This window comes from Dipodomys merriami, unplaced genomic scaffold (assembly GCF_024711535.1).
Source record: "Dipodomys merriami isolate MVZ:Mamm:240054 unplaced genomic scaffold, mDipMer1.0.p SCAF_34, whole genome shotgun sequence".
NCBI classification, from domain to species: Eukaryota; Metazoa; Chordata; class Mammalia; order Rodentia; family Heteromyidae; genus Dipodomys; species Dipodomys merriami.
This window is the reverse complement of record NW_027204937.1, coordinates 3984515-4002803: the sequence shown is the minus strand read 5'-3', so window position 1 is coordinate 4002803 and position 18289 is coordinate 3984515. Positions and strand designations below refer to the sequence as shown.

At 45.4% G+C, this 18289-nt stretch overlaps 1 protein-coding gene across 1 annotated transcript; it reads left to right on the top strand.

The window, feature by feature from the left end:
- The first annotated feature begins 12489 nt into the window (after positions 1 to 12489).
- Positions 12490 to 14576, top strand: Tacstd2 (tumor associated calcium signal transducer 2). The gene has a single exon (XM_069987150.1). It carries the CDS (start codon positions 12771 to 12773, stop codon positions 13734 to 13736), a length of 966 nt encoding a protein of 321 aa, XP_069843251.1. The 5' UTR covers positions 12490 to 12770; the 3' UTR covers positions 13737 to 14576.
- Positions 14577 to 18289: the final 3713 nt, after the last annotated feature.

The following is an 18289-nucleotide window of genomic DNA, read 5'->3' as shown; positions in this document are numbered from 1 at the left end:
CTACCCGAGAACACTTGCTGTATGGATTGTATGAGCTAACATCATGTAGAAGTCAGTGTGAGTTTCTTTAGACACAAGGGTGGACTGGTTGAGAGAAGTGCTTGATTGGAGGGAGAAAGGGCATGGAGCCAGGCAGGAGGGGCATCTTTGAGCCTTAGAATGCTGGAGTGGTCACTTCTCTTACTCCTGAGAGACTGACCCTTACGGGTTGGCAAGAAATTCAGGTGGCTGACTGCCTCCCTCCTGCGCTTTTTGGTCTACAGCATGAGAGGAGATGGTAATGACAGAGTAAGAAAGAGTCCCAAGAGCAGTTGTAAAGGGCAGCGCACCTGAGCTTTAACTCTAGCTGTACCTCTTAGTATCCATGTGATTTAAGACAAGTCTTCCTGTTCTCTCTCGGTTTGTCCTTTGTTATGAAAATGGGGATTATACCAAGTATACTCTGTTTAGCTATTGGTAGCTACTTGAGTATCCCAAACCTTAATGTTTATAAAAAATAATTATTACCTCTTAGGTTTCTGTGTTGATGGGATTCCATAGGGTGGCTCTTGTTTGGGGTTAGATGGTGGCTGGGGCTGAAGTCATCTGAGGGTGTGGCCAGGCTGGAGGACCAAGGTGGCTTTTTCTCTCACTTGTCTGCTATCAGGGCTGGGAGGGCAGAAACAGCTGGAGGCTGTTTGGACTCCTCTTTGGCCTCTCCTCTTGCCTAGCTGGGACTTCTGCACAGGGCATTGGGTCTAGGTAGTCCAGACTTCTTACAGGGCAGCCGGCTTCTCATGGAGCAAAGGTGCCAGAGATAAAGTCAACATATTTGTTTTGAACTGAACATTGGGAGTTCCTTGGTGTCACACTTGCTACATTCTTTCCAATTAGCAAGACATGGGGCCAGCCCAGACTCAAAGGGAAAGAAGAGGAGTATTCATGATTTGCCACCATCTTTGACCCACCACACCACATATTGTACTGACCTCGCAGGGCTGTTGTGATGAGGGAAGACGATATGTATGAAACCCTCGGTTGAAATCACTATTAATGCAGGTCCCCTTTTTATTTTTTATTTTTTATTTTTTTTGTCGGTCATGGGGCTTGAACTCTGGGCCTGGGCGCTGTCCCTCAGCTCTTCAGCTCAAGGCGGGCGCTCTACCACTTGAGCTACAGCGCCACTTCCGGTTTTCTGGTGGTTTATTGGAGATAGGAGTCTCACAGTCTCTCCTGCCCGGGCTGGCTTTGAACCGCGATCCTCAGATCTCAGCCTCCTGAGTAGCTAGGATTACAGGCGTGAGCCACCAGCGCCCGGCAGGTCCCCTTTTTATACTGTACCAGTAGCCTTAAAATAGAGCCACAGAGCTGCCTCCTATTTCCCACCATCAAATGTATCTTTCAACATGCTACCTCTATGTCTGTCACCCAGTGCAAAACTGCCATTGGCTCCCAATGGCTCTTCATGTTGTGGCTTCCACTTAACCTATGTATGCTATACTGCCTTATACTTCCAACTTCCAGTATTCCATTCCAACCTCATTGCCTTTGTCCACACCATTCTGTCTCCCTACAATGCCCTACTCTTTCAACCTCTACCCTAAATGCTAATTTTATGGCTAACCTTCTTTTTGTTGTTGTTGTTGTTGATTCTGGGGCTTGAACCCAGAGCCTGGGAATTGTCCCTGAGCTTTTGTGCTCAATGCTAGCCCTCTACTTTGAGCCACAGCACCACTTCCAGTTTTCTGGTGGTTAATGGGAGATAAGAGTCTCATGGCCTTTCCTGTCTGGGCTGGTTTTGAACTTGCAATCCTCAGATCTCAACCTCCTAATCAGCTAGAATTAGGCATGAGCCACAAACCCCAGCCTTTGTATGTTGTTGTTCCCATCCTCAGGCTAGTGCTCTACCACTTGAGCCACCATTCAACTTCCAGCTTTCCCCCCCTTTCGTGCTTAATTGGAGATAAGAGTCTCATGGACTTTCCTGCCCAGATTGGCTTCAAACCATAATCCTGCTGGACTGGCTGCAAACCACGATCCTCAGATCTCAGCCTAATGAGTAGCTAGGATTACAGTGTGTGGTGCTCTCTGTAGACTGACCCTTGCCATTCTCAAACAGGCCAAGCACACTCCTGACTCAGTAGCTTTGTATATGCCATTTCTGACATAGCTGGCTTCCCTACTTCATTCCAACTTCTATGCAAATATCTCCCCCTTTGGAAAGGTCTACCTGACCATCATCATCACTCTCATCCCCTTAAATCACTTCCTTCCTTTCGAAGTATTCACAAACTGTTTCTGTGTCCATGAAGAGCTGCAAGAGCTACTTGTACAAGTCTCTTCTAACTCCAAATTCAGTGAGGTTGTGTTGATAGCTTGGACACCCAGAGAGTGTTCACACCACAAAAGTCACCAAAGGACACAAATACCAATCTACTGTCACACATCTGCCTGTACACTAATGTGTCTGTGTACGTACTTATTGTTTATTCTTCCTACTACATCACAGTTGTCATGAAGGCAAAGAACGTCTTAATGCTGTAACATCCACTGCAGTCTTACAGAAGGTACATGCTCAGTAATGTGTGTTGAATGAATGAACACATGTACCAATGAACCAATGCGTAATAGGAACCATACTGTGTTATTAGTAGAATTCCTGCCAATGGACATTGGCTCTACATTAGTATCCAGCACAGAGTTTAGCTCATGTGAATACCCTGCGTAAAAGACTTTAGCCAGGTCAAATCTAGCTGTACTCTGATAAACATAAAACACTGCAGTGGACCACTCCTGTCCAAACCAAAAAGCTGTATAAACACAGGCAGAGAAACACTGGCATGAAAGTTAGAAGCTGGGTCTCCAGTCCCAGTTTAATATGCTTGCTGTGCAATCTCAAACAGGTCATTCACTCTTGCTGAGCCTTAGTTGTCCTGTTGGTAAAAATGGGGCATTGGGAAGTGATTATGGAATCGTGTCCAACTCATTACCTGGTTGAGTTTGTGTCTGAAGCTGTTCCTGATGGGGCTTCTCAGAAGTAGGCTAGGTGTGGGCAGAAGCTCGCTGACCCAGCAGACCTGTCCTCCTCTAGGTACAAGAGCCAAGTCATGGATTCTCAGGACTACACAGCTGGAACATGTCAGTGTGCACCAGAACCTGGCAGACTGGTGGGTGTAGGATGAGGCCCTTTCTCATTCCCTGTTTCAACCTTTGCTCAGAAACTAAGGCCTGTTGACCACCCCTGCATTCTGCTTGCCTGGATTGACCTGGCTTTCCTGAAAATAATTAGAGCTTGAGCTGCTTCACCCATTGAGTTGGGCCTAGGTGGGAAAGCCCTAAAACTGGGAGAGGCAGGGAGGTGCTTACACCTTAGTAACCTGGGCTTAACAAACAGATTGGCTAAGTCATTTGGCCAGGACCTGCTTTCCTGTTGTTATCTGTGTCATGGGGATCATGAACAGTAAACAGGAGTCAAAAGAGCTCTAGCTGATACACCAGAAACTAGCACTTATTGAGCACTTACTATGTTCTAGGTTAAAGGTCAGCAAATTATAGCCCACTACCCAAATTCTGTTTCTGTATGGTCCATGAACTTATAATTTTAAGGCATTATTAAATCGTAGATATACCTCCCCAACCATCTCAAATTTTGGACCTTATCTCCAAAGTTTAAACTAGCCTTCTTATTAAAAAACAAAACACAAAACAGTTTTCTAACCTCTGCTGTAAGTCTTTAGTCTGGATCACCTCCTAATTTTCACAATGACCCCATGAGGTATTCTTATCATTATTATACATGTCCACACAGAGGCACGCGGAGGTAATATGGTTTATTCAGGTCAAACAACAAGGAAATGATGGAGACATAACTTGCACTAAATTCTGAGCTCCTTCTTAAGACACAATACTAAGGCTTAGTATGCTCACTACCTGGCTGGCGGTGTGGCATTTGGGGAATCAGCTCACAGTCCCTGCTAAACTAGGCAAAGATGAATTCCTCCTTTCTCTCAGTTGAGGGACAGCAAGTCCTTGAGTTGAGGAAACCTCAGGGAGTCTGTGACCTTCTCATGAGGAACTCCACAGAATACTGTGTGTTTGTTTGGTACAGTTATATTAATATGAGGAGTGGATCTGTCACTTTCCTCAGAAATGGAGCCCAAGACTTCAAACAAATGAGTTCTGTCAGGTGTGCCTTTTTGCCAGGAGCTTCTGTCTAGCTATAGCATTCCTCAAAATTGTCTGTCGATTGCCTTTGTATTCCCAAATGCTCCCTGTAGGATGTCTTTTCTACCCAAAAGTTACTTATTTGGGTTGTCTTTTTGAAATACAAATATTGAGCTGGTTGCTGGTGGCTCAGGAGGCTGAGATCTGAGGATTGTAGTTCAAACGTAGGCCAGGCAGGGAAGCCTGGGATACTCTTACCTTCAATTAGGCACCAAAATCCTGTAAGTGGGACTATGGCTCAAGTGCATATGGGGCTATCCTTGAGAAAAAAAAAACAAAAAAAAAAACTCGGGGACAGTGCACAGGCCCTGAATTCAAGCTCCTGGACTGGCACAACCACACACATACATGAATACAAAAAAAAAAAACCCAAAAATTCCCCAAATACTATTCTATCAATGGGGTTCTCCCCCTCTCACTCATAATGTTCTAAATAATCATCATTAAAAATATTTAGAAAAAGAAGTTGGGCTTAAGAGCAACTTAGGTTTTATTAGTGATATATTCTGCAACTCCATTTTACTGAGGGGATAGGAACTGTGGCTTATGCTCATGACTTATTGTAATTATCCGTATGTTTCTCTGTCAACACATATGTACTGGGCCCCACCAGGTAGTACTTGTAAGCCCTTAGTAACAGCTGTTATTAGCCTATATCTCCCTGGCCTGGTGCAGGCCAGGCACTTGTAAGGGAATCCTGGCTCACTGGTTAGAAGGATGAATGAACTGGCTAGAAGGTTGAATGGATATACAAAGGATCAGTAGAGGGGGAGGGGAAAGGAATTTGTAAGTGCTGCGTGTTTGGGTTCTGTTATATCTTGGTTGCCTTCTAATTGGTCACTGCCTATAACCTTGGAGAAGCTGTTGAAGGCAACCTCTTTTCCCATCAGTCATGGTTTGATAGGTTATAACTGAAGTTCAGCTGGCAGAGCCAGAGCTTCTCACATGAATCCAAAGAAATGAATTCAATCTTTTGCATCCTACTTAGGCCAGACAAACAAAGGAGACTTTCTTGCCCTTTTGCCTTGGGCCCATGTGTCCCAGAACTAGAGAACAGTGAAGTCTTTTCTTTCTCCCTTTCCTCATTGCTCTAGACTTCTGAACTTTGCCTCTCCTCCATTCTTCTCGCCTCCACTTCCATCTGCAGTGTGTCTGATGACTCATAGCTGCTGAGTAGGAGTGGAGTCTAGACCTACAGCAGACTCAGCCCAGGACTGATGTGGCTGATGATGACTCAAGATGGACTGCAGCAGAGGTAGGATGGAGAAGGAGAGCCATCAAAACTAGGCTTAGGTGTTGGGTGTCTGTACCCATGGGAAGAGCAGCTCAGGGTTAAGGACAGCATCTTCTATCATGGGTTCTGGGTCTATCCTGCCCTCTTGCTTTGGACAAAGCTTTGCCTGCACCTAAATGTATGTCTTTCATCTGTACAGTGCTGCTCATTCTTTGTCAGCTTTCCCCAAAAGGAGAGGTTCGGTGCCAGCAAAAGTGGGAGTGGTTGGGTAAAAATCACAGCCTTATCGTTTTTTGGCTTCAGTGAAGAAACGATTTTGCCCTCCCCTGCGGTGCTCTGTTTCAACAACTGCAGAAGGAAATATTGTTGAGATGTGGTTTGAACTTGTAGACAACTGTGCTGGAGCTGAAAACACTTGGGATCAGAAAATTCACCTAGTCTGTCTATAGCAGATTGGAAGTTCAGAAAGGGCGGAGTCTCAGAGCCACACACAAATGAATCCCAGACCTGCCATGGATGACCTGCAGATACTTGGGCAAGTACCTTTTGCCTGAGTTTCCCTAATTATGAAGGGAAAATAACAATACCTACCTCATTTAGATCTTGTGAAGTTAGAGGTACCACCTGCCAAGCTGCTGACCCATGATAGGCTCTCTATAATTTTAATCTAAGTATATTTAGGGACCATCTGTTCCCAGGAAGGGAAAAATTAGATGAGAAATTAGTTTGTTTGGGTTTTCCTCCTACCTTCCTGAGTAGAGAGTAGATGTGAGTCAACAGAAGCAAACCTGCACAGCTTTCCCAGATTCCTCTGCTGGTATTTCCCCAACCACCTGGTCATATGACATCATTTGCTGGACTTGCCACTGGCAGAAACAATGCCAGCCACAACCTAGGGAGTGAAATTGGCCCAGGAGGAGGGATGAAGGAACAGAGATGTTGTAGCTAGAGAGACAGGAACTGAGAACACAAGAGTGGGCTTCAAATATCTCCAGAACCAAGGAATACAAGATAAAAATCACTTTACTTATTGCTCCCTGATTAGAAATTTGGATCAGCTTTTGGAAATTTTTACAGATACTGAAGGCCCCTGAAGATTATTCTGTACTTTGTAATAAAGGTGTCTGGGATCTCATTGGGCTGTTCTATGAGAAAAAGATGTTGTCCTTTTTTTCTCCCAATGGTACATGCTTCTCCCTTGTATAGGATTGAAGCAGGATTCCTCCTCTAAAATCCCTGTCAGTGATCTTAAGAAACAGCACTTGGCTCAAGGTGAACTGGAAAGGAGGGCTAGTTGGGGGTGACAACAGAAAATACGAGGCCTCTTAATACCTGTCAGCACGCCGGAAGTGCCTAGACACAGCAAACACCTGCCCACCCTCTCACTGGCACTTCACACATCACCTGGCCAGCTCTGGGAAAGGAAGCAATATGAATCATCTCTGTGGGTTCCAGCAATGTGGCTGCCACAGGAACACAGGGGCAAGATTTCCCAATCTCTCATTTGTTGCCAGATTTCACCAGAAACTGCTTACCCAGTGAGATTAACAACAACAAATGAAGGACAGCATTATTGGCTATTTTACAGGCTTTCCATCTTTAAAAACTGTTGGTAAAGAAGCCAGCTATACCCAGAAGGAGAGACCAGAACAAAAGGGGATCCTTGGTAACATGGACAAGGAAATCATATCAAGAAGGAAACACCGAAATGAACCACCACACACACAGGCAGAATCACTGTCTTTTTAAAAATCAAAATAAACTACAAAAATCCAGTAGAACCATAGACCTCTCTAAAACAAAACAAAACAAAACTGAAGCCAGGTGCTGGTGGCTCACGCCTGTAACTTTAGCTATTCAGGAGGCTGAGTTCTGAGGACCACAGTTCGAAGTCAGCCTGGGCAGGAAAGTCCATGAGACTCTTATCTCTGATGAACTATTCAGAAAAAGCCCAGAATTGGTGCTGTGGCTCAAGTGGTACAACACTGACCTTGAGCAAAAGAAGCTCGGGAATAGAGTTCAAACCCAGGACTGGCAAAAAAATAATAAAAAGAAAACTGAGCATAGTTCTATCCAAATGAGTAAATATAAACAGAAATGTGTCATCTTCTCAGAAAAGTGAAAAGATCAAACAGTCCCTGGGTAGCCAAGAGCTAGACCACACCCAGTTTCTCCTATGAATACTTTGACTTAACTCTGGCTCATTCAAGAATCCACAAAGAACTAAAATGTGTCACGGAACAAAATGTCTGTGTAGCTGAGTGTTATCGTGTACACCTGTCATCCCAACATTAGGGAGGTGGAGACAGGAAGGTTATGCATTTTAGCTTATCCTGGCCTTCGTATTGAGAGGAAGAAAAGGTGGTGGTGGTAGAAGAGGAGGCATGAGATGAGATCTTAACCTTTTCACCCCTGTGTTAATTCCATCTTTGTTAATTTCTATATGCATTTACAGTCAGGAGACTTGGATTCTAGACATGGCCTCACCACTTAGAAGCATGTGAGGAGGAACTGGTTCTCCCTTTTCCTTCCAAGGTTTCTATTTCCACATCTGGAAGATAGGGATAATAATATCTTCTTGCCTGCTCCCCAGAGGCATGTGGGATTCCAGCAGATAATGGGACTAAGCATAGTGAAGTCCTATCTGTATATAGATACTCTATGTATTCCTGTATCCTGGAGTCAGGGGATGGTGGGCACTTTTGGCAGCTCTCATCCATACCACCCAACTCTGGACTTGATTTTCAACATAATCACTAGTTTTGTGCAGAATCGATTGCTTAACAATCTCAAAACATCCTTATATTCCTGAGATGACTAATAAATAGTAACTGGGACTAATCTACTTAGTTCACTCAAATGCTGTGTTGTTTTGTGTTCTTTATCGTGAATCATTAAAACAATTGTGCATGGTGTTGCTGTGTGTATGTGTGTGTGTGTGTGTGTGTGTGTGTGTGTGTGTGTGTGTGTGTGTGTGTGTGTGTGTGTGTGTGTGTGTACCAGTCTTGGCACAGACCCTGGCTTTTTGCTAAAAAGTAGTGATTTACCATTTGAGCAACAGCTATATTTCTGGGTTTTTTTAGTCATTAATTGGAGATGAGAGTCTCATGGACTTTCTTGCTTAGGCTGGCTTCAAACTTTCATCCTCAGATTTCAGCCTCCTGAGTAACAAGGATTACAAGTGTAAGTCAGTGGAGGCCAGCTTGGTGCTGGTTTTTAAATTAATGAATACTGAATGTGTATGTGTATATGCACTTTATTTTAATATCTCATACATAGAGTCCATGTTGCTCTTAGTTTTATACTAAGAATACTGGGTGATTACAAAGATTTTATAAAACACAGCACAAAAATATATGAAGTATGCATTTTGGTGGGGGAATAATGAGTTCTTACTAGCAAGGTGAATGCTGGCATTACCACACTCATTTTACAATTATGGAAACTGAGGGTCTGAGTGGTGATGTAACTTGCTCAAAACCAACTAGCCAGTAAATATTGAAGCTAGAATTTGAGCCTAAGTCTCAGTGGATCCAGTGTCCATTTTCATACAAGCACCTTCTATGCCTTGACTACAGAACCTCTGGCTGCTCTTGGACCCATAAGACTGCATCCCTTCTTCCACTTGGTCAATAAAAGTCTAGGATCATTCATAAAAGCATCATTAGGCATCCTTACTCAGTCTTCCTTGAAATTGGGTGTTTGTCAGGCAGGTTAAAGTGGGGATGGAGATTTGTGGTTGAGATTCAAGGTGTAACTTAGATCAAGAGAGAAGCTCTGAACGCTGATGCTGTCACAGTCTGGGGACAGAGCAATGAGAATTAATCCAGTTCACTACTCAGTGCCTCCTCCACGCTGTGCTGGAGCTGGAGTGCTCAGCATTCTGCACCTTGTAAACGCTTGACAAGCTTGTTGATGGACTGTTTTTCCGCAATATTTAAAAATCGTAACACAAGCACAAAGAGGAATAGTTGATATGTAACTTTAAAAAAAAAGCTAGTTAGGAGGTGGAGGGAAAATCAGGGATGGGGCTGTGCTTATTTACTGAACTCATCCTGGTGTCTGTGTGCCTATCGGGGAAAGCTTGGCAGATTCACAGAAGAAAAAGAGGCTAGGGGAAATTGAGGCCATCTTTGGTTCACTCTTTCCTTAGAGGAGAATGTGAAAGGCTTGACAACATCTTTTCCAGTTTTCCTGGTATGTAATGATTGAAGCTTAGAAACCTCTGAGCTCTAGCCCCACTTATGCAGCCATTTAGTGCTGTCTCAGCTGAGTATTCAATGATTGTCACAGGACTTTCCTTGGCCCCAATAATCCCCCTCCTCATCTTTCTCCCTGCCAACCTGGGACTAGTAGGTAAAACTTGGTGTCTTTCAGTCACTGAAAAAGTGAGAAGATGGCATAGATGTGTTAAAAAATGAAAATGCGTTATTTTTTCAGACTTTTGGCTAAGATTGAGTATGAAAATAAAAATGTAATGTTTTTGTAGTCTTGAAGTTTACAAAGCTTTGGCATCTATCACCTCATCTATTTAGACTTGATTCTCAGAACCAGTAATTTATGAAACAGAGTCTCTGAGATAACTCAGAAAAGGCAGTATGGACTAATCTGAGGATTCTCAAGATTTGGAAATCACAGAGAAGAGGAACAGGATATGATATGGAGAACCTCGTTAAGGAAGACTTCCTGAAGGTGAGACAAGAGCTGAGTAGAAAGACATAATTTAAAACACTGATTAGGAAGTGGAGCCTGGCTCCAAGTGGTGGAGCGCTAAACTTGAGCAAAGGAGCTCAGGGACAGCACCCGGGCCCAGAATTCAAGCCACACCACACGTCCAACAAAAATAAATAAATAAACACTGATAGATAAAGAAGGGGAGAGTCCAGGTAGAAGACTTTGTAAAGGCTTTCAAGCACCAGGAAGACTGGAGCAGTTGACAAGTATAATAGTCATGATGAGAACAATGAAGACCCTGACACTGACAGTGAATAACATCTGTCCATCCATCCATCCATCCATCCATCCATCCATCCATCCATCCATCAATCCATTGCTTACTACATGCAGATGCTGTCAGACACTTTCCTAAAAGTTTATCAACATTAATTCTCAATCTTGCCTTGAAAGGTGTCTTTATTAACACATTTTATAGAAGAGGAAATGAAGACAAAGTGTTTAATAGCTTGCCTATTAGGTCATTAGAGGAATGGCATGAAGAGGTGACATTGATCAAGATGCATTGTATCTATAAACTGTTTTGTTGAATTGAAACTCCTTTTATATAAGTACTTAAAGAGAATTTTTGAAAGGGGAGAAATGTATGAATGTTGTTCTAAGAGCCAATGGTACACCTCTGTCCAAAAGACACACTTCAAGCTTGAAGCATTCTCGGTACAGAGGAGATAGAAACAGATTTGTGACTTAGAAAGTAATCTCTGAGGCAGAGTGAACTGAGGTTGCTGAGGCGGAAAGAAACTAGAAGCTGGCTAGGCTTTTTGTCCAAGGAAGACCTGAAGAGAGGTGTTGGGAGTAGAAAGCACAGGGGTAAATGTACATCTCTTGTCACTCCCATCTCCAACTTCTTCTACCTGTAATAATAGACAAAATAATATGTTTTATTCTACCTGCCTCAGGAACTGCTTGAAAATTAATGGGGCAGAGGCCCGGCTGGCTTTCATGCGTCAAATACCACCCTTGTGCTCCTGGTGGTGCGCATTAAATGCTGAATGTATAAAATGTGCTTTGATGGAGGACCTGGGAATAATTATAGCTTGCTAATGATTGTTAATTTTACCACAGCTTTGGAACCCTGGACTTTCTCAGCGATTCAGAAAAGAGATCGCTATCCCTCCTTCCCATTAAAAGAGCCACAGAGGCAGACCAGTGATTTCTCACAGGCTCCATCCTTTCATTCATTTTAGTGGTCCAGCTACGTTCCTGGGATCAAGAAGAAGAAATGTAGTCATTGCCCTTTTAGCTGGGTCTTGGTAGCCCAGGCCTATAAGACTCAGAAGGCTGACATCTGAGGATCATGGTTCAAAGCCAGTTTGGAGCAGGAAAGTGATACTCTTATCTCCAATTAATCAGCAAAAAGCCAGAAAATGGAGATGTGGCTGGAGTGGTAGAGTACCTTGAGCAGAAAAATCTAATTGAGGACACAAAGCCTTGAGTTCAAGCCCTAGTGTATACACACACACACACACACACACACACACACACACACACACACACACACACACACACCCCTTGTCCTTTTAGAATTAAATTATACAAAGACCTCACATTCCCTTACGGTCTTGGCTATCTCTTTAAGAATGTGGCCTTTTTCACGTCTCTAAACTATGTACAGACATAACATTTTGTGTGTGAAAGATGTTTAACAGAACTTTAAATAAATACATTGGACACTTGTGATGCGCTGTTACACAGATTCTGAACCACTTCGTTCCTAGATTTTTTTTTTCCTTGTCTCCTAATAGCCAGGCAGAGGACCAAGACTTCTCCCAGGAATCAGAGGGGGGAGCAATAGCTTTGTGGCTTTAGGTCTCTAAGCCCCATCTCAATGGATCTGAAAGATAGCCGCGGTCTGTTGGGGACGGATAGAAGGAGATGAGGTTTGCGGCTTGATATACTGTATCCATGGGTGCTGTTTGGAGAACCTGCGTGCCAGAGGACGTGGAAGAGACACAGATTCCCTTGAAAGAACTTGAGAAAAGGACACTTGGAAAAGTAGATAGCCCGGGAGGGAGTCTGGGTGGGGAGGGGCGCCACTATCTTGGGCCCCACGTCTCAGTAAAACTGCTAAGAATCTCAGCCTGGGAGAACCAACAGCCGAGCGGCCTTGCAGGGAGGGTGCTCCCGGGGTGGGGCCCGGCCAGGCCGGGGTGGGGGGGGCGGGGGAGGAGGGCGGGAGCTGGCTTGGGGTGGGTGGGGGCGGGCCCAGGTGAGTATCGGTTTTCCCTCTGCCCCGCTTTCGGTCGGGAGGAGGCGGGGGAGGGGGGAGGAGGGTGGAGTCAGTTTTCCGGGGCCCTGATCCTATCGCGGGGCGGCGCGGGGTTGGCGGGGCCCTCTGTGGGACCGCGAGTGGGAGCCACGATGTGTCACCCAGATACCATTGGGTGACTGGCGGCAAACCGGCCGGGCCTGTCGGGCGGAGTATAAGAGCCCCGGAGGGAGCGGGCCCGGCGACAGACGCCCGCCAGACGGGGCCAGGCTGCGGGGATCGGGAACGCGTGGGACCCGCTTCTCCCTCCCCTCCCCTCCTCACAGCTTCTCCCCGCTCCGTGCGACCTCGCCTGCCTTCGTCCGGTCCACGCGCCTCCTGCGCCCCACCATGGCCAGGGGCCCGGGCTCCGCGCCGCGGCCGCTGCCGGTGCTGCTGGTGCTGGCGGCGGTGGCCGGTTACGCGGCCTCGCAGACCAACTGCACCTGTGCCACCAACAAGATGACCATCTGCGGCCCGGACGGCCCGGGCGGCGCCTGCCAGTGCCGCGCGCTGGGCTCGGGCGTGGTGGTGGACTGTTCCACGCTGACCTCCAAGTGCCTGCTGCTCAAGGCCCGCATGAGCGCCCCGAAGAGCGGCCGCGCGCTAGTGCGCCCCAGCGAGCAGGCGATCGTGGACAACGACGGCCTGTACGACCCCGAGTGCGACCCCCAGGGCCGCTTCAAGGCGCGCCAGTGTAACCAGACGTCCTCGGTGTGCTGGTGCGTGAACTCGGTGGGCGTGCGCCGCACCGACAAGGGCGACCCGAGCCTGCGCTGCGACGAGGTGGTGCGCACCCACCACATCCTCATCGACCTGCGCCACCGCCCCGCCGCGCGCGCCTTCAACCACTCCGACCTGGACGCCGAGCTGCGGCGCCTCTTCCGCGAGCGCTACCGCCTGCACCCCCGGTTCCTGGCGGCCGTGCACTACGAGGAGCCCACCATCCAGATCGAGCTGCGCCAGAACGCGTCGCAGAAGGCCCCCGGCGACGTGGACATCGCCGACGCCGCCTACTACTTCGAGAGGGACGTCAAGGGCGAGTCCTTGTTCCAGGGACGCCGCGGCCTGGATGTGCGCGTGCGCGGGGAGCCCCTGCACGTGGAGCGAACGCTCATCTACTACCTGGACGAGAAGCCCCCCGAGTTCTCCATGAAGCGCCTCACCGCCGGCCTCATCGCCGTCATCGCCGTGGTCGTGGTGGCCCTGGTGGCCGGGCTGGTCGTCCTGGTCATCACCAATCGTAAGAAGTCCGGGAAGTACAAGAAGGTGGAGATCAAAGAACTGGGGGAGTTGAGAAATGAACCGAGCTTGTAGGAACAGGGAAGAAGGGACGGGGGCGGGGGGAGGGGGAGTTTGGCAGGAGTGGGGCGAGGGAGACACACCAGATGTGGGTGACCCCCCACCCCCCTCCCCAGATCAAAGTGAGTCACTCATCATGATTCCTGACCTAAAAGAGGTGTTCTCCCTTAGGGCCTACCCTCTCCTACCATCTCCGGGCGCAACACATTTGCTGAGATCCTGGATTCAGGGTCTCTTCTTTCATCTTTCTTGAAGGAAGCATTTCTAAAAGCACCCTGCCTTCCTTTGGGCCCAACTAGAAATCTAAGTAGGGAAGGGACGGCCCAGTCTTAATGGGTCAGGAGCAAGTGTCTCGGACCCAGAGTCTTTTGCCAGTGGCTGGATTCCAATCCATCTCAAAGGCTCACATGAGTTCGGCTGGAAAGCAGTGTGTCTGCTTCCTTGGGTTTAAGTCATCGGAGGAGTTCTCCTCCATCTGACCTTCCCCAGGGAAGAGGACTTTGCTAATTGTACCTGTGTCATGTCCTCATTCACCATAGTTTATATTACTGACCACGTCTGCTGGCCACCAGGAAAGAAGCTGGTTTCTGAGGCCAGAACACATTTTTCCATGTCTTTTGTTGGAGGCCACACTGGCCCAGAAACATGTAATCATTCCTCGGCTTATCTTTAGTACAACTGAAATTAATAATGTTTTCTTTTTGTAAAAATGTGTGTGTGTGTATATATATATATGCTGTCTTTGATAACACTGCTGTGATTTTTTTTAAAAAAAACAAACACAAAAAACACGAATTTAATAAAATACAAGAAAACCACAAACCCCCAAGATGGAGTATGGGGAAACTTCTTCCAGATTTATGCCACTTGGGTCTTCTCTGTCTTAATTTTCTCTCTACTTGGGTTTTGTAGTTTGAATTCTACCACTTCTTTGCAGGAACAACCACCTTCAAAGCTACCTTCGCTAGTCAGTACAAATATTCTTCTTTGTAGATAAGATTATCATTGGGGGTGGAGTGGGATATAGTTCAGTGGTAGAACACTTGTCTGGCAGGCACGAAGTCCTGGGTTCCATCAGCAGAGGGTGAGAGTTAAGGATGATTTAGAAACTTCCTTTAAAGTGGGAAAGTAGGCCAGATTCCTTGGCTATCTCTGATCATGGATTTCTTACAAGTGGTGATGAAGAGCACCAACTTGTTTTACAAGCAGCCTCTCCTTTGAATCCCAGCCCCATGTTGAAATAGGAGGCAACTTTCTCATTTGGCCCCTGGGCAAATTTCTTAATCTCAAAGTGTTGTGGATCTAGAAGAGGTTAAAAAACTATAGCTGGTCTGTAGTGGCCCTGTGATCTGGCTGTGCTTATATCAGATTGTTTCTCTAAGCTTTTATTAGTAATACACCTTGAAGACTTATATTTCCTATTTGCTGTAAAAACCAGCCCCAGACAACTCTAGGCTTATTTTCTCCTTTTCACTCATTTATATTCATTTATGGGAAGCCAAGTGTGTACTGTAGGATAGCCTAGAAGGAAAAGAAGTTTCCGCATACCATAGAAGCAAGCAAGGGGAAAGGGGAGGAGGGAGTAGAAAGAAGGGAGTGGTTGGTATATCAGATATCATACAACTAATAAACTAGACCCAGGACTTCAGTTTATGCCCCAGAAATGGAATCGATGTTGATATCATGTCCCTCCTTACAACCCATTTCTACAGTCTATGTTGGCACACCCCATGCCTACAGTCCATGCTAACTATACCATGAGGATGAGGGGAGACTCTGATCCGGTCTTCTTGGCACTGTTTGGTTATAAAGCTTGGGCCTGGCGCTGGGCTATGGTGTTGAGACACTTCGGGTCTCATGAGATCTCAACATCTGCTGTTGACCAGGCTGTAGAAGAACTGTCCTCAGTCCTCAAACATCCTCTCAGGCTAAAATGAGACTTCCTAAAAGGAGGGGGCTGATATGGGATGGTGCCTTAGAACCAGAAGTGCCAGAAGTTAGAGATAACAATGAGAATGAGACTCTTAACTTTGTGGTTTCCCCTTTCTGGGTCACCCAAGTGCCTTTAACAGGTGGGATCTTGGCAATCCTGTAATGCCTAAAGTTCCCACGGCACAAATGGGACTAGAAAACCTTGTTTCTAGAGTCACTTCAAACAATGATCACTTGACTAGAAAATAAACAGATTTATGACTAAGAGGGCAAACTGAGCTGAGGGGCTGCTCACCCAAGCCCTGTACACCATAAGAATATCACTTCTGTGCAATATTTAAGTTTCTGGGCTAATTCCTCACGAGGACTTCCTGCATTTCATAACACTCACCATGGGAAAAGTGCTTGCATGTGTATGATCTTCGAGATACTGACTTATTGGAAACTAGAAACAATATTGATAAACCTGAGTTCAAATTTTGCTCCTTTTTGTGAGGGAGTCTTTTTTTTTTTTTTTGGTGAGGGAGTCTTGTATCTCCCCTGTCTTCTCAACTATTAAATGAAACTACTACATCCTCTCTTGCTGTGGTTCCAATGGATGAGAGAGTTGATATAAGTGCTTACAACAATCTGGGTACTATATTTTTCTTCCTTATTATATCTATGACACATATAAGAAAACTGAGGTCAGAAGAGATTGATGAAACCCATGAACTCACATTCTCTATGTGCTATAAAGCCAGCGTTAGGATCTTGGCTTTAAGCTCCCTGGCCCAGGTTGCTCTCCCAGACACGTAACAGGCAGAGGATGACTTCCTTATCTGTATCCCCTGAGCAACTCACGTGCTTCTGCTTTGTCTTTGGTGAAGACAAGTCTTCCAGCCTGGCTACCCTCAGGGCTCACAGTCCACCTTCAAAATCCCACCTCTCTCCCAAATTTACCATTCCCTGTTTTGATTGAGCTCAGGCCTGGGGCTGAGCTTGGAAGGAATGTGAGAGGCCTTTGCTGCTCAGCCAGCAGGTTGCAGCTTGTTTTCTGAGCCTCCAACGGGCTTGTGACTGCTCTCTCCTTCAGTGGAACATTTTGTAAATGAATCCCTCTTCCTTTCTTACCTATTTTGTAACCTTTAGAGCTGAAAAGAGGACCATTTAGGGTGCAACACCCCTATTTTATAGATGAAGAAACTGAAGTCCAAAGATGAGAAGGGATGTAGCCAAGTCAGGCAGCTGGAGGTGAAATTACTAGAGTTCTGAAATGCTGACTCTGTTCACCTAGGGTTCATGTTGTGTGACTTGCTCGTCTCTTATGTATTTCATTTTTAAAATATATTAAAAGATAGTTTAAAAGATAGTTGTACAAGGGAGTTGCCATTCAACAAACCAGCTTATGAATGCAGTGCATCTTGATCACTGTCAACATTCTCATCCATCCCTCTCCACCCACTCCTTCCCTTATTTTTCTTAATTTTGTAGGATATATATTGAATTTTTTAAAAAAAATCATTTAACAAAGCAGTTTGGGAACACCATGCATTGTTTTAATTTTTTCTCAATCATTTTTCTTAAGTTGTGGTTATTCCTTAGCTTTTAAAAATCACTAACCATGAAGAAATACTTTGGTTAAATGTAAAATGGATGAGCTTTGATGCTACCTGACTGTTGTTTTCCTATTTATAAAAGAGGCATAACTTTATCTAACATGCTTGATTTTAAAGATCACCTGTAAACTCTGAAAAGACTGATCATTCAGTGAATGTATCCTTCCCATTTGAGCTACAGCAAGTCACCCGAAGGACCTGGGAGGGTGGGGGGGAACTCACTAGTTGTGACACATGAACAATGCTTCTATTCCACTTGCTCATGAGAACACCTCTGTTCCTAGATCTCTGCTGTTAGAGAGGCAGGAGCAGACTTGGAAGCCACCTGCCTTCAGAGGCCTCCGTGGCCCACCTGGTTTGTATAACATAGTTGTGGTCAGCCAGGTGGTACACTGATTGCCAACTATGACCTGGGAATCAAATGTCTTTCTTTTTAAGCCACAGAGTTAGCCCTAAAAATCCCAAGGCCTCCAAAATCGGAAACTTTTTGCATGCTTTCATAAAACCACAGTGGAAAATTCCACACCTGAACTCATGTGACTAGCCCCAGACAAAACACAAGTGTACTAAAAAAAAAATTGCATAAAATTACCTTCAAGCTGTGTATGGAAAACATAAGTTTAAACAGTGTATGTTTAAACTTGGGTCACCTACCCAATAATCTCATTGTGTACATACAGATATTTAAAATCTAAATTTGAAAAAAAAAGAAAAAGAAAAAATTTGAAACATTTCTTATCCCAAACATTGTGAAGAAGAGATCCGCAGTCTGTATTTTATTACTGACTCTCTTTAAACAGTATTTTAGTTTAGTTGTTTCCTTTACTCCTTTATTCTAATTGGCATGTGTGACCATATGATTCCTGGAGGAGAAAATTCAGAGGTTAAAAAGTTAAATTTTTTTTTGCCCCAGGTCACACATTTAGTAAGTGGCACAACTAGAACGAGAAGGAAGGTAAATTAGCCTTCTAATCCATGTCTTTAACCAACACACTGCATACCTCTTGTTTATAAAATTGCAAGCCACACACAGAAATG

Bases quoted from the DNA above. Each gene is read 5' to 3' on its own strand.
- Tacstd2 (XM_069987150.1), top strand. From the start codon at position 12,771: ATGGCCAGGGGCCCGGGCTCCGCGCCGCGGCCGCTGCCGGTGCTGCTG.